Genomic DNA, 16,580 nt, shown 5'->3' on the forward strand with positions numbered 1-16,580 from the left:
CTCATGAGATCCATTCGCTCAGCTGATAAATCCCTCCTTTCTGTGCCCTTCTCTTTGGCTGCCAACTTCAGATTCTGTCCCTTCTGCCTTGCTTCGCCAAATGCTTGGAACCAGCTGCCCGAATCCCTACAGCGGACTCCTTCTCTTCCAGTGTTCAAGGCCCAGTTAAAAGTCCACCTCTTTGAGAGTGCTTTTGAGTCCTAACTCCTCTCACCTTGGGTTCCGCACCCCTAAACCTATATCCAAGTTAGATTGTAAGCTCTTCCTAGCAGGGACCATCTATAAATGTTAAAATGTACAGTGCTGCAAACGCCTTTCAGCGCTACATAAGTGATTAGTAGTAGTAGTAAAAAAGATGCTGGACAGGGGGCATAAGGATATAGAAGAGTAATTTTGTACACCGGGGGAGAGGATCAATGAATGGTGAGATGATGAAGGCAGGAAGATGAGCACAGGGGAAATACTAGAAAGGGATGTATAGGAGACATAAAGGGAGATGTTGAACATGGGAAATGATGCATGCATAAAGATAAAACAGGGATAGGCAATTCTGGTTCTCAAGATCCACAGGCAGTCAGGTTTTCAGGATATCCACAATGAATATATATGAGATGGATTTGCATGCAGTGCCTCCTTGAGATGCAAATCTATCTCGTGCGTATCCTGAAAACCTGACCTGCCTGTGGCTCTCAAGGACTGGAATTCCTACCCCTGAGATAGAAGATGGATGGGGGGCATGGAGAAAGAAGAAATTTCAAATGGTCAGGAAACCCTGGCTAGCGAGTTAAGAGAAGACAGAAAACAGACCAGTGCCTGAGACCAACATTTGAAGAATAAAATGACAAGACAACAAAAGGTAGAAAAAAATACTTTCTAGTTTGCGATTAGAATATATCTGATTTAAAATATGTATCCTGCTTGAGCTAGTATTAGATATAACTGAAGACTGCAAAGCCCAGGCCGTGCTTCTTTAGCTTCCAGCTGGCTTGGGGCTCTCTCTGATCAGGGGGGAGTTGCCCTAGTTGCACTCCCCTAGCATTATTCCTGTCATGTGTGACTGCGATATGTTAGCATGTTTTTTTTCTATGTAGCATTCTGTAGTAATTTTGGGTTCAGTTTTCTTAGTGGTGGGGGGGATATTTGTGAATGGGAGGGGAGACGAGGTTTGTTGATCCTTGCTCTGTATTTGTGTTTATAAAATGACAATTGTATGGAATAATATTTTTTTGTATACTTTAATAAAATAAGTTCAATATAAAATCATAAATATTTGAGGCTAGGCTTGTGCAGATGGGATCAGACAGTTTGCAGGGACGGGACAGGGATCGAGCTCATGGGGACAAATTTTTTTAATCCCTATCATTCTTTATACTGGGCTTGATGGACCTTCAGTCTGTCTTAGTACGGCAGCTCTTATTGTTGAACTCAAAGGCAGACTTCTTACATTGTGTCAACCAAAGTTGATATACCAACTTTTGGGCACCAATCAAATGCTCTATAGCCACCCATCTCTGTTTCATTTTTTACAAATATTATTATTAAAAAAAAGAAAAATCAAGAAAATTCTTGTACAGAAAAGCTCAGCTCATACTTAATATATTACAATGCAATTAAGTCAAAAGTAAATGAAACATTGAGTTTAAGCTAAAGTCCACTATGTAGAAGAGGGTGAATCAGAAAATTACATAAGAAAAATTATTTTAATACCAATCAAAGGAATTATCACGAAAGAAGCCACCCATCTTTTATAAGAAATGGCCTTGCTTGAGCAAATTGATAGTACAATATAAAATTTGGAATACCTAACCCTCTCTTCCTGTCCTTATATAGTTGACACTTGGGGTTCTTATTATGCCATATAAATTTGATCACTTTGTCCTGCAATTCTAGAAATAATTTTAGAATAGATACATAAAATGAGGTAAAATATTTATTTTAACAGTGGCCATATGACCAAACCAAGAAAGCTCAAGCCAGTCCCACTGTCCTTAGTCCATAATTTTCTTTATTTACCCCTGCCCTTTTATGAAGCCGCATTAGCATTTTTTAATGCTATCTGCGGCAGTAAAAGCTCCAATGCTCATAGAATTCCTATGGGCATTGAAACTTTTTACCGCTGTGGCCAGCGCTAAACACTAACGTGGCTTCATAAAAGTGTGGGGAGGGGTTAATTATGTATAGTTAGTATGAAATAAGTCACTGTGTACCTAGATAATCAAAAGCTCTCCCAATAAGTCCTTGAGTCACCCACTTAAAAGAAAAAGCAACCGTTAAGGTCTTCAAGATATCACCAGACAGACCTAAGCCTCAGACTTTGATATATTTATCTTGAATCCTGAAACCATTGCATACCTCTGCATTTCCTGAAAGAGATTAGGGCAGCGATGTCAAAGTCCCTCCTCGAGGGCCGCAATCCAGTCGGGTTTTCAGGATTTCCCCAATGAATATGCATGAGATCTATTAGCATGCAATGAAAGCAGAAGTTAGTAAGGGACAACAAGTCTGCAGAAAGTGACAGCTTGTATTTTCTGCTCACCTACCTTTATCCTAATGCTCACATTGCATTAATTCTGAAGCTTTTTGCAGAGGATGTTCATGCCAAACAAAAGTGGTGGGGGACAAAGGTAGGGGGATTAGTGCCCCAGTTAAAGTTTTTGGTTTTATAGCATTCCTCTAGGTTGGTACAAACATGGGTTATGCAGTCTCCCTAGACAGAGTCAGTCTGCTCTGAGTTTCCAGCAAGTGGTAGACATGGTAAGTCTGTACAGTCCTATTTTGGTTTTTAGGCCTTGAGGGAGAATGTTTTCTTTTGATTTACTATATAAAAAAATACACAGCCCCCCCCCCCAAAAAAAAAAAAAAGCCTGTGTTTTCTCTGTGCTGACTGAGTAATTTATTGTTTTGCTGGACCAAGGCAAGAATATTAAACCTGTGTGGCCAGGTCCCTCCCCTTGTTTCCCCACCTCCCAGACTGTAGTGGTGCTTCAGTTGACTTGGTCTGTTGTGGAACAGACAGTCTTCCTGGATGTGCCAAGAAATTTTGCTTCAACAAGAATCCCCCCCCCCCCCAAAAAAAAAAAAAAAAATCCCAACAGCGTGCAAAGTAAGCCAGGTTTCAGGGGAGCTCATTACAGCAACCTAACCCTTGCAGCTTTCCTGCATTGGTAGAATGTGTAGGAGCTTGTATATGTTGAGTTATTTGCATATCGTGAAGAAATGGGTAGCAATGTGATAGATAAATCATCTACTGTATATTATTGTTAAAATAATTAAGAATAACAGGACAAGATAACACTTCTAGAAACCTTTTCCACTGGCCCCCTAGATCACTCCACCTTGCTCTACTCCCCTTTTCCCTCCCCAAGTTGCTCATCAGGGAGGCTGAATGAAATGCCGAATGGGCCAGTGCTCTCAGCAAATGCCGTCAGACCTTCAAATTGGTGATTTCCCCTTTGGACTCTCAGGGAGTCTTCCAGTCACAGTAAAACCTCCGATCACCTTCAAAATGGTAAGGATGCAAGGCAATAGCTATGATGGTTTCTGTGAAATTGGAGCTCTAAAGAGAAGCTGCCATTCAGAACAGTGCATCACTTCCTCTCCAGGTAGCCATGTATTCATTGATGGGCCCCACTAAAATATTTGTCCTGCATATTCACCCCATTAAAATACTTAGGAACCAAATTTACATTACATAATTAACCAGATGCTAAATTTAGAATATGCAATAGCTGATACAATACAACACAGGCTGCTGTATGACACACTTGCTTTAATGGAAAGGAAAAACTGGAATGAGGGTTATAAGATGAGAATGAAAGGGAGTAGAGTAATTTTTAAGGAACTATTAAAGAGAAGATAAAACAGTTGAAGGAGATGTGTATCCAAATTCAAGAAGGCATGAAATAAGCACTGATAAACTGAGGAAGGAGAAGCTACATGATTCATATCTGCAGTCAGTTTCTATTCTTTATGAAGAGATTAAAAAGACAGCCTTAGACTGCCAAGAACCTCGTGAAGGACTGGGTGGCCCAGAAGTTGGTCATAAGTTTGACACACTTGATTTACAGTGCTTTGTACAGGTTCAGTAGATGTAGCTTTATTAATCTGTCAGTTTTTTGAAAGTTGGGATTCTTTGTATGCTGATCTGCTGATCAAGTTCACAATCTTTGTGCAAGATTTTAAAATCTGATTTGCTGTGGGTTTTTTTGGCAGGTTTAGTGTGTCAAATGATTTGAAGTATGATGCTGAAAGGGATTTGAGAGACATTGGCGCCAAAAATATTCAAGTTCATTCCCTAAACAAGGTTTGCACATTGCTTTTTTTTTAAACAATTAAGTCTTTGGTAGGCTGGATCTATGCATCTTTTTTGCTTTGAAATAATATCTCCTAGTGATGGGTATGCTTTCAAAGTTTCTGACCAATTTCACTGCTCTCTGCATGAAACAATTTTATTTTGACTGTTGTAATAAACCACAGACATAATGATTAAAATATTCTATGGATGACTTATTCAACTCAGATTATGTTAAGGTTACGTATATAATGGGTTTGCCTGACAATAAGGAAGTAAGGGCTAGATTCACAAAACTTGCTGATTGTGTGCCGATGGTTTTGTGGTTGTTTCCTGACCCGATTCACTAAAGAGATGTGCAATCAATCTTCAATCCGATCCGCACATTAAGATAAGGGGAAATGGCATGCATAAGTAGGAAGCACTCAATTCACTAAACAGAAGAAGGAACACCGATTGGGCTTGCCGATCCAAAGTGAAGCAATTGCTGAGGACCAGTTGCTTCACTTCCTTACTGACTCTCCTGCCCTTTAAAGCCACGGGCTCGCAATGCGCTTTATTAAAAAAAGAAAAATTCCTTTATTATATATTCTGCCAAAAGCGCTTTGTGAGCCCTTGGTTTTAACCCAAGTGCCCCCTCCCCTAACCCCCAAAAAATAAAAAAATACCTCCCCATACTAATGCCCGTTGCCATCAGGCCCAGTTTCCCTGAAAACCCCCCCCAAACTCCCTGACCCCCCTCCCCCATCACGTGTGGATGAATATGGCAGGAGAAATGCCAACCCCTTCCTACCATCGCAAATCGGCCTGGGCTGGCCCATGGCCCGCTCCCCCTACCCATAACTTTAAAAAGTTGGGAGCAGGAGGGTTGCTCTGTCCCTCCTTCTCCAGGCTTCCAACAAATTGCGGCCATAGGCCCTGCCCCGGGAGGAGCCCGAAGCGCCTGAGCCAATCAGGGCCTTAAGCCCCTCCCTGTGCATCACATGATACAGCAGAGCAGGACCTAAGGCTGCAGTTCATTACAACAGGAGGCCTGGAGCAGGAGAGACCGAGCACCCCTCCTGCTCCCAACTTTTTTAAGGTATTGGGGGGGGGGGGCCTGTGCCAGGCCGATTGCGGTGGGGAGTTTGCAATGGCAGGAGTGAGTTGGCATCCCTTCTGCCTTTGTCTTGGGTGGGGGGGCATTTTGGGGCTTTTTTTTTTTTTTTTTTAGTCCAGGAGGGGGCACTTTGAAGAGGGGGTGCTTTTTTAATTTTTATTTTAATCGAGCAGTTATTTTGCGTGTGTAGTACACGCAAAATATCTGCCTGATTTAAAAAAAAAAAAAAAGCCGGCAGGAGGCTACTTCTCCTGTCATTACTGCAAGGGCTCTGCCCCAAGTCAGTTGCTTTTGAGTCGGAGTTTGCATGCAAATGATTTTCACCTCCGTGCAAATCATTTGCATGCAAACTTGATAGCAAATCAATTGCTGTTTTAAATTTGGCCAGGAATCTGCCAACAGCGATTGACTTCAATTTCTTTAGTGAATCTGGGCCTAAGTCTAAATGTACAAACTTACCACATTTAAAATTTGACTCATTCAGAAAAAAAGATTACATAACATTGGTCTTTGTCTGAGGTCATATGTACAAACTAAATGTTATTTCCCTTTGCAGTTTAAATATGGAAAAATTTCTTCAAAACACAATGGAAGTGTGAAGAAAGGTGTCATATTTGCTACATATTCTTCTTTGATTGGTGAAAGCCAGAGTAGTGGTAAATACAAAACCAGGTTAAAGCAGCTTCTCCATTGGTGTGGAGATGACTTCGATGGAGCAGTATCCTTTCATCTTGTAATCTTAGTTTGAGTAAATCAGAGTGAAAGTCCATTTAGGAACCAAAAGTGCTAGTTTTCAGTATGACTTGTTTACCTAGTAGATCTTTATACTCTACAAGTTATTCAGAAAGCTGTGACTCAAAATTTGGCCTAAAAATATTTGAGCATATTACACTCACGATTCAAAAGCTAACATTGGTTGTCAAATATCAAATTCATTTCAAGTGTCTGATAGTTTTAAACGGTTCATACAGCTGAATCTAATTAAGTGCTTTATGCTCATCACAAAGAATGAGCACTCCTTAATTTCAGATGCATGAAAGTTTCAGCATTGTTTCTATGCATTTTCAGTCACAGGTCTGCAGTTCTGGAGAGAAATTGTAGAGGACCTTCAACAGGAAAAGTTTCTGTATTGTGCAAGAAATTAAAATTTACAATTTGAAAAAAAAAAATAAAATTAAAATAGTAATCAAGTTTTGTTTTGTAATTTTTATAAATCCTTACTCTGTAATGTGCCTAGGATTTTTATTAGTTGGGATATAATTTTTTTTTTCATTGTATAGCAGATACCATAGCATCTATTTGTGGTCAATAGCGATTGCTCTGAGGAAAGGGATGTTACCAGTGGCATGCCTCAAAGTTTGGTTCTTGGGCCTGTTTTTAATATTTTTGTGAGAGATATTGCTGGGTTGTCAGGCAAGATTTGCCTCTTTTTTTGCATGATTCCAAAAACTGCAATACAGTAGACACTCCTGAAGGTGTGAATAATATGAGGCAGGACCTAGCGAAGCTTGAAGAATGGTCTGAAACTTGGCAGCTAAGATTTAACACTAAGAAATGCAAGTTCATGCATTTGGGCTACAAAATCCAAAGGAAACAGTACAGTTTAGGGAGTGAAGAACATTTATGCATGAAAGAGGAACAGTGGTGATTTAAAGGTGGCCACATAGGTTGAAAAGTAGGATACTAGGGTGCTTAGGGAGAGGTATGGCCAGTAGCAAAAAGGAAGTATTGATGCCCCTGTGTAAGATTCTGGTGAGACCTCTAATTCTGGAGACCACATCTTCAAAAAGATATAAGCAGGATGGCGTTAGTCCAGGGGAAGGCTAGTAAAATTGTTGGTAGTCTTTGTCAGAAGGCATATGGGGACAGACTTAAAGATCTCAATACGTATATACTTTGGAGGAGAGTTAGGATGGAGGTGTTTAAACACCTACATGGCATAAATGTGGATGATGTGAGTCTTTTTATTTGAAAGGAAGCTCCAGAATATGAGGGCATAGGATGAAGTTAAAAGGTGATGGGACTAATCTAAGGATATACCTTTTTTACAGAAAGGGTAGTAATTGCTTGGAATAGTATCCCTGTAGAGCAGGGGTCTGAAAGTCCCTCCTTGAGGGCCGCAATCCAGTTGGGTTTTCAGGATTTCCCCAATGACTATGCATGAGATCTATGTGCGTGCACTGCTTTCAATGCATATTAATTGGGGAAATCCTGAAAACCCGACTGGATTGCGTCCTTCAAGGAGGGACTTTGAGATCCCTGCTGTAGAGGTAGTGGAGACACTGTCGGAATTCAAGAAAGGAGTTGGACAGACATGTGGGATCTCTCTTTGGGAGAGGAGATAGTGGATGCAGCAGAATGGACTGGATGAGCCACTTGGTCTTTTATCTGTCATCATATTTCTGTCTCTTGTTAAGATCTGTTTTTTTTACACTTGCATTTTCAGAACTGATGGAATAAGAACTTCAGAAATATGTAATTGAGGGACTGAATTTTCAAAAAATTATGTATTCAGGTTTTATGCTTTAATGTGTTATAAAATCTATATTCCTTAATTACACATTTTACAGATAATTTTTGATGAATGTCACAAAGCTAAGAACCTGTGTCCTGTTGGATCTTCTAAACCGACGAAGACAGGTTTAGCTGTATTAGAACTTCAGAATAAACTGCCAAAAGCCAGAGTTATATATGCTAGTGCCACAGGTATTTACATCAAAATCCATAATATTTGAGAAGCTTTACTAATTGTTTCTATCAGGGAAATGTGGATATTTAGTTGGTTTTTATTTATTTTTTTTTTTAGGTGCTTCAGAGCCACGGAATATGGCTTATATGAATCGTCTGGGAATATGGGGTCAAGGAACCCCATTTAGGGAATTTAATGACTTCATTCAAGCTGTGGAAAGAAGGTGCTGTCTAATTTCATTGCTAATTGATGATGAAAAATGTACTGATTTGTTAAATTTTTCCATATCTTTTTTTTTACTGTTTAGAGGTGTTGGTGCCATGGAAATAGTTGCTATGGATATGAAACTGCGAGGAATGTACATAGCAAGACAGCTGAGCTTTACAGGTGTGACCTTCAAAATTGAAGAAGTCCATCTCTCTGACTATTACATCAAGATGTACAATAAATCTGTCAAACTGGTGAGGCAGTACTGTTGCTTTTGATCTTTAGCTCTATATTTTGTGTGTCTAGCATTTAGCATTCTTTTGCATTGATCAGTTTACTCTGTAAATGACCCTATGACCCTGTAAATACCCATGAAATACAGTATTTAGATAGTTTTCTAAAAAATATAAATATGCAAATATATTTGTTTTACAAAAGATAACGCCTTTGATTCTAAATACATTATTGAAACAAATGAACCTAAAAAAGACCTTCATTTGCACTATGTAAAAATTTTCTACTTTTGTTAGTCTTTGCGGAACATTTTGTTTAGCTGACCAAAGGTTCAGATGTTCTCCAGCAGAAAATCAAGCTCTGTGGATTCATAGGATTGTCATAGCCACACAAGTGGTGATACCATGACACAAATGAGCAGGTCAGCTCTCCAGAGCTTAGAAACCTCTGAGAAGTTTTCTGGCATACAGGAGTGTACCTATGAGATCTCAGACATCCAAACCTTTCAATTTGTTGTACTGCATTTGCAGACACAGGTCTTGCTTCCAGTTTGGTTTTTCACACAAAAGAAAAGGAAGTGACCAATGACTGAAGAAATTGGGTTTTAAAAGATGTCAAAAATGTGCTTCAAACATCGGTTAACAAACGCAGATTAATTTTATGTCTATTTGTGTGGGCCCTTCTTGTGAAATATGTTTATATGTTAGAGCCCGTAAAATCCAAAGTAATAAGAGTATTTAAAGGATAGCTAGTCTATACCTGAGAAAGCAAAGCTCTGGGCTGGGAAGCTAGCAAAGATGGTTCAATAAGCAAACACTGATGACTGAATGTTTTTTGTGTAATGATAAATTTTGCTGTCATAGCCAGAAACGATTCAACAATTAGAAAATGTTTTTAAGTTACTCCTTGCTGAAACTATTTTTGTGTACCTGTCTGCCTTTTTTTATAGAAGGGGCACATTATTAATGGTGATGGATCAAGCAAAATAGCTTCCGTCCCTTTATTTTTAAGCTTAATTTTTATTGGTATTTTCAAAATATGCAAACATCAATCCAATAGCAAAGATATGGTATTGAGGAACAGCAAGCTCTTACTTAATAAACCACCACCTAACATTTGGTTGTACATCTCTGTAGGGGAAGGAATTTTCTGACCATTCTATTGGTTATGTAAAATGTGTTTTGCAACAGTTGTGCATACTCTTATTTGAGACTTTTGCCAGAATCTAATAATTACAATACTACTAATTACTATAGCGCTACTAGACATGCACAGCATTGTACACTAAACACAAATTAGACGATTCCTGCTTGACGCAGCTTTTCAAGATAGACAAACAGGACAAATAAGGGATTAGGGAACTGTTTATTGTGGGAATGATTAAAATGGACTTGGGTACTGAACATGTGAATAGGAGTTAAAAACATCCTCAAAAAGGTGGGTGCTTAGCCTCGATTTGAATACAGCCAGAGACGGAGCTTGATGTACTGACTCAGGAAGTTTGTTCCAGCAAGATAAAAGGAACAGTGCGTAGTAGAGCTGTAGAGGAGAAGGGTATGGATAAGAGACTTACCTGATGAACTGAGTTCCTGGAGAGGGGTGGAGAGATACTGAGAAGCTGCTGAATGAATGCACTTGTAAGTTAGTAAGAGGAGTATGAACTACATCGGTGTTTCTCAGCTTCTTCAATCCAAGTACCCCCTAAGCCTAACAAATACCAACAAAGTACCCCTGCCCAAGCTCTACCCCCCATAATAATAGTACTAATTGCAATGCAATTTATTCTATCCATTTTTCATATACACACAATATAATCTTAATACATAATGATAATCACAAAATTAAAAAAGCACACTGTACGCAGAGAAAATGTGAATTATCGTTTATATTTGGGGGGGTTCAAAGAGATCAAGGCAGATGACTTTACATATGCAATCAGTAACAACTATAGAAAAATAGACAAATATAGAGCAAAATAATGACAGAAAATATAAATGCACAAAACTGGCACATTTTGATCATTAAATTGAAAATAAAATTATTTTTCCTACCTTTGGTGATTTAATGAGTCTCTGGGTTGCATTTCCTTCTGACTGTGCATCCAATATTTCTTTCTACCTCTCCTCTGGGCCCTCTGGACCCCATTCCCTTCCCCAACCAACATCTTTCTGTCTCTATCTCTCCCCCTCCATGAGTCCAATCTTTTCTTCCTCTCTCCACTCCTAATGGCAATATGTCTCTATCACTGTCCATCTGTCTGGAGAGATCCAGGCATCTATCCCACCCCTTCTACTGCCACATACAACATTTCTCCTTCTCTCATCCCCCGGATCATGTGCAGCATTTTTCACCACTGCCCACCATCTCCATTTCTCCTTCTATCACCCCTCTCCAGCACAATACCACATTTCTCCTTCATCACTGTCCAACATTCCTCCCCCTTGCATATCCTTCAATCTGTCCCTCTGTTCCCTCTCCACCACCATATCCAACATTTCTCCTCTCATCCTTCTTTCCCCATGCAACTCTACCTCTCTCCTCTTTCTCTCTATGCCCAATTTTCCTCTTTCTTCCTTTCCCTCTCACTCACACATTTATGCACCCATGGAAAATTAGGGGAGGGAAACTACGAGCTGACACCAGGAAATTCTTTTTCACAGAAAGGGTGGTTGATCGCTGGAATAGTCTTCCACTGCATGTGATCGAGGCCAGCAGCGTGCCTGATTTTAAGGCCAAATGGGATCGTCACATGGGATCTATTCACAGGGCGAAGGTAGGGGAGGGACATTAGGGTGGGCAGACTAGGTGGGCCGTGGCCCTTATCTGCTGTCTGTTTCTATGTTTCTAACAATTCTCCTTTCTATTCCTTCCCTCCTGTGTCCCGTGTTCATACCCCTTCCCTTTCTTCTGTGTCAAGTTTATGCCCCTCCCCTTCCCTGCCTTCCAAAATTAGGTTGCATGCCAGGAATCCTTGCTTGCCCCATCCGCATCCCCCCGTCTCCCAAAGCCAACCTAACCTGTCCACAGAAGCCATTCCAGCCTGCCCCACCCGCACCCCCCTCTCCTGAAGCCGACCCATCCACAGAAGCCGATCCCAGCCTGCCTCGCCCGCACCCCACCCCACCCCTCCTGAAGCCAAGCTGATCCATGCCTGCCTCGCCCACCCACACCTTCCTCTCTCCCAAAGCCGACCCTGTCACTTAGTTGGAGTTGGACTCGCTCCATCCTCCCCCACCAGCAACTCTGTGGAGGGACAGTGCATGCAGCGATTCACATGCTGCACCTGGCTGGCCCACAAGCCTTCCCTCTGACGTCAATTCTGACGTTGGAGAGAAGGTTCCAGGTCATCTACACATTGTGTGAATTACTTCCTATGTCCCTTCATGGAGTGCTGCTGGAGGAGGAGGGAGCCAGTCCAGCTCCAACAAAGTAACAGGGTGGACTTTGAGGGTGGGTGGGTGCAGTGGCCGGGAAGTCAGACAGGGAACCCGGTAACGGCTTCAGCTGTGGGGGGAGAGCAGGGAGGGCTCCCCGGCTGCAGTGGCCAGGCCGTGTACACTCAAACACTGAACTACATGTAAAAATGGATAGGGAGCCAAGTAATACATATTGACTAGAGAAGAGGGCTAATGTAAACATCATGACACCGGCAGAATATGTTGTGCAGCAGAGTTTTGAATAGATGGTTTATTTGTTCATTTATTCAGCCCATCCTCCCAAAAGAGCCAAGAATTGGTTACAAGTTTGCATACATAATAAGGGTTTACATACATTTCAAGAGATGGCAGTTTATAGACTGATAATACATATTGAGAGATAGCAGTTACAGGTTTCATATATATTAGGGTTTACAGAGGCACTTGGGCTATAGTTTGCATACATAAGAGTTAACAGTGGCAACTTGGGTGTTGGGTCTATTTACAGAACAGGATAGGTTCTGTGGTTTTCCACTTAGTAGTTTCTTATGGATAACAGTGGGAGACTTGTAAGAAACCAGTCACAGTAATTTAAGTATGAGGTGATAAGTGTGGATATGGTTTATGGTAGTGTATTCAGAATGGAAGGGATGAATTTTGGTTATCTAGAGAAAGAAATGATGGGCTTGTAGCAGTCTATTGGATATGTGTAGAGAGAGAGAGAGAGGAAACAGACGACTGCAAGGTTACAAGCTGATCATACAGGAAGGATGAGAGTTATTCACAGAAATAGAGAATGGGGGAAGAGGAGTGGTGGTTGTAAGTGGAAAGATAAGAAACTCTGTCTCGGCCATGTTCAGTTTCATATAGTGGTGCGACTTCCAGACAGCAATGTTGGACAAGTAAGCAATGTTGGGCCTAAATTCCTGCTGAAACTTCCAGACAGCAATGTTGGGTCTGAATTCCTGCTGAAACTTCTGGTGTGGAGAGGTAGATCTAGGAGTCATCAGCATAAAGAGCAGAGCACTAAGGGAATAAGTAGAGATGCATACAGTAAAAGTGCTATGAGAGAGATGAGAAAACGGAGATAGACTAAAGCTCTGAAATCCAAGGGAGTATACTGTATCGAGGAGTAAGTAGTGATCAACAGTGTCAAAAGCAGTAGATAGAGGGATGAGGGATGAGGCTAGAATAGAGGCCCTTGTGTCTGGCCATGAACAGATCACTGGAGACTTTAGCAAGGGCTGTTTCTGTTGAATTTAGAGGGCAAAAGTCGAATGTGGTGGTCACTGCTATTGTCTTGACTTTAAAGTAGCTTGACTAAGAAAGAGGAGGGAAATGGGGTGATAGTTGAAAAGGCAGGTAGGATCCAATGAATGTTGTTTTGGGTTGGGGGTTTTTTTTGTGTTTTTTAAAGGAGTGGCATAACCGTAGCATGTTTGAAGACATCAGGAACAGTTGCAGTGGATAGTGAAAGATTGAAGATATAACAAAGGTGAGAGAGAGTGCTGAGTAGATGGGTGGGAATCAGTGGAACAGGTAGTGAGTTTGGAGAAGAAAGATATGCAGTTCTTTGATTTTAAAAAAGGCAGCAAGGGTGGAAGGAAGGTTGAGAGAATGAAGTGGGTAGGAGAAGTTGAAGTGACTCACTTGAGAACACCGTTGATCTTGTGAACCTTGTCTTGAAAGACTGCTATAGGCTGAGGAGAATGTGAAGGGGGATTGGAGGTGAAGGCACTTAAGGGAGATTTCAATGTGACAGATGGTAAGAGTTGGAGCAAATTAGTAGTCTTGGTAAGTGAAAAAGCAAGCCAAAAGGTCAACAAGAATTTGAAATGTATAAAGTCAGCATGGGTACAGGAATTTAGAAAAGGATTTTCAGCAAATTGGGAACAGGAATGCAAGTAGCACATTCTGGAAGTCAGCTAAGACTAAGATTTGGTACACCTTACAGCAGTGTTTTTCAACCGCTGTTCCGCGGCACACTAGTGTGCCGCGAGATGTTGCCTGGTGTGCCGTACGGTCAGGGCCGCCATCAGGGCAGTACCACCAGTCCTGCATTCAGGGGCCCCGGGCTCCCCCAGGGTCCTAGGCCACAGTCTAGGGAGAGGGGCGATCCGCCCCACGTGGACAGGAGAGAGCTGGACGGGGGACCCGCGGAGTTCAATACATCTCGAGCCGCAAGGCTCGTCTTCTGTTCCTGCCTGCCCTGCAGCTAACATATAGCCGATCGCAAGCGTTCCCCGATGTCAGCGCTGACGTCGGAGGGAGGGCTTAAGCAAAGCCTGCCCTCCGACGTCAGCGCTGACGTCGGAGAATACTTCCGTTCGGCTATTTGTGCGCGGTAGGGCAGGCAGGAAGCAGAAGACAAGCCTCGCGGCTTGAGCTTCGTTTTGCTGAGAAAGTTGCAAAGATGGGCTGGGAGGCAAACACGGAACACAAAAGGGGGGAGGGAGTGCGTTTTGGACACAAGGCATGAACTTGGGAGAGAGGAAGGGAGGGAAAGAGATGCTGAGGTGGGGGAGGGAATGGGTTTTTGGACACAGAAAAAATGGACTTGGGAGAGAGGAAGGGAGGGAAAGAGATGCTGAGGTGGGGGAGGGAATGCGTTTTTGGACACAGAAGAAATGGACTTGGGAGAGAGGAAGGGAGGGAAAGAGATGCTGAGGTGGGGGAGGGAATGCGTTTTTGGACACAGAAGGCATGGACTTTGGAGAGAGGAAGGGAGGGAAAGAGATGGTTGTGTACACGGGGAATAGAAGAAAGGAGAATTTTTGGTCATAGGGAGAGAGTGAGGTACAGATAGTGGCATACCAGGGTGGGGGGGGCGGTTTGCCCCACCCCGGGTTTACGTCCCAAGGGGGTGCACAGCTGGCCACCCTCCAGTGTTGTCCCTAGGCCGGCAAACTGCGGCTCTTTAGCCACTTGAGTGCCACCGCCGCCATCGGGAACAGGCCGGCGCCAAGTTCTCCCTGCTTTTCCCTGTGGGGCCGGCCAACTCTCGCCACTCGCGTCAATTCTGACGTCGGAGAGGACGTTCTGGGCCAGCCAATCGCTGCCTGGCTGGCCTAGAACGTCCTCTCCGACGTTAGAATTGACGACGGGTGGCGAGAGTTGGTCGGCCCCGCTGGGAAGAGAAGCAGGGAGAACTTGGCGATGGCCTGTTCCCGATGGCGGCGGTGGCACTCAAGTGAATTACTTTATATATAGTCAATATAGGCGCAGAGTTAAATTTTTTAACATTTTCTAATGGTGGTGTGCCTCGTGATTTTTTTCATGAAACAAGTGTGCCTTTGCCCAAAAAAGGTTGAAAAACACTGCCTTACAGAATGGGGAACAGGTGGAATGAGTATGTCCAGAGCCGAAAAGGAAATAGTATTGTAGGAAGAGCCTTATTGAAGGAGTTATTTAACATAGTGGATGAAAAGATTGCAGGGGTCAATAGCCTGAAGATTCTTAACTTTCCCACTTAATCCCCTCCCATCTTATCACCAGTACATTTATCAAGGTGATGGTGTCGGTGAGAGGAAGAACATAGGTGGAGAAACTGGAGAGTGATCAGTTTGAGAACAGAAAATCAAGGCAGTGGCCATTCTGGTGAGCAAGGATAGTTGAGCACAGCTGTAGATTGAATAACAATATTGGTGAGAAACTTAAAGGCATAAGAGTCAGAGGGGATCTTAACAATGAATCTTAAAATCCTGGAAAGAGATGAAGGTTTACGAGTAGAAGAAGAAAAGAAAAGGACTTATCGGAGGGGAAGGTCGATTTTAAATGTCTTCTACATGGACATGTAGTGAAGTGACTAGACAGATGGTTTGAACTACAAAGGAAGAAAAGCAGTGAGAATGAGGTAGAAGAAGAGGTTTAAATCTACAAGAAAGTGAGAATAGCAGCCTGATACCATCTCCACAGTCAACTGGGCAAAGTGTGTGGGAGAAAAGGTAATCGCCATAAAATAGGGCAGCAATTGAAGCAGAGTCTTTAGGGCAAAGCCAAGTCAGAATATGAGAGAGAAAGAGGTTATGGATGTAGACAAACTTATTAATAACAGAGCTGACATTCCACAGGGCACAGAGAGAGCAGAAATTAGTCATCTAAATCAGTGTTCTTCAACCTTTTTACACCTATGGACCGGCGGAAATAAAATAATTATTTCGTGGACCGGCAAACTAATAAGACTGAAATTTTTAAAAACCCCATTGCCGCCCTGTCCCTGCGAGCTCGGTCCCATTAACTATCTGATCCCATCCGCACAAGCCTCAAATAGTTATGATTTTATATTGAACATATTTTATTAAAGTATAAAAAGAAACAATATTCTGTACAATTGTCATTTTATAAATATAAATAATACAGGGCAAGGATCAACAAAACCCCCGTCTCCCCTCCCCTTCACATATATCCCCTCTACTATCAAGAAAACTGAATAAGCCAAATTATTACAGAATGCTACACAAATATCATGCTAACAGAATACCGCAGTCACACATGGCAGGAATGGTGTTAGGGGGAGTGCAACTAGGGCAACTGCCTCCTGGTCAGAGAGAGCCCTAAGCCAGCTGGAAGCTAAAGACGCACTGCCTGGGCTTTGCACTCCCCAGTTATGTCTAACATCAGCTCTAGCAGGATACATATTTTAAA

At 42.2% G+C, this 16,580-nt stretch overlaps 1 protein-coding gene across 2 annotated transcripts in view; it reads left to right on the forward strand.

Annotated features, from left to right (window-relative positions):
• SBNO1 (strawberry notch homolog 1) overlaps positions 1-16,580 on the forward strand; it is a 199,999-nt gene that overhangs the window by 75,554 nt on the left and 107,865 nt on the right. For both annotated transcript variants that reach the window (XM_033956400.1, XM_033956401.1), the window contains 5 exons: positions 4,213-4,303; positions 5,947-6,108; positions 7,961-8,096; positions 8,197-8,302; positions 8,387-8,540. In XM_033956400.1, the coding sequence (XP_033812291.1) occupies positions 4,213-4,303; positions 5,947-6,108; positions 7,961-8,096; positions 8,197-8,302; positions 8,387-8,540 (649 nt within the window). The remainder of the gene's footprint in view (positions 1-4,212; positions 4,304-5,946; positions 6,109-7,960; positions 8,097-8,196; positions 8,303-8,386; positions 8,541-16,580) is intronic.

This window comes from Geotrypetes seraphini, chromosome 8 (assembly GCF_902459505.1).
Source record: "Geotrypetes seraphini chromosome 8, aGeoSer1.1, whole genome shotgun sequence".
Lineage (NCBI taxonomy): Eukaryota > Metazoa > Chordata > Amphibia > Gymnophiona > Dermophiidae > Geotrypetes > Geotrypetes seraphini.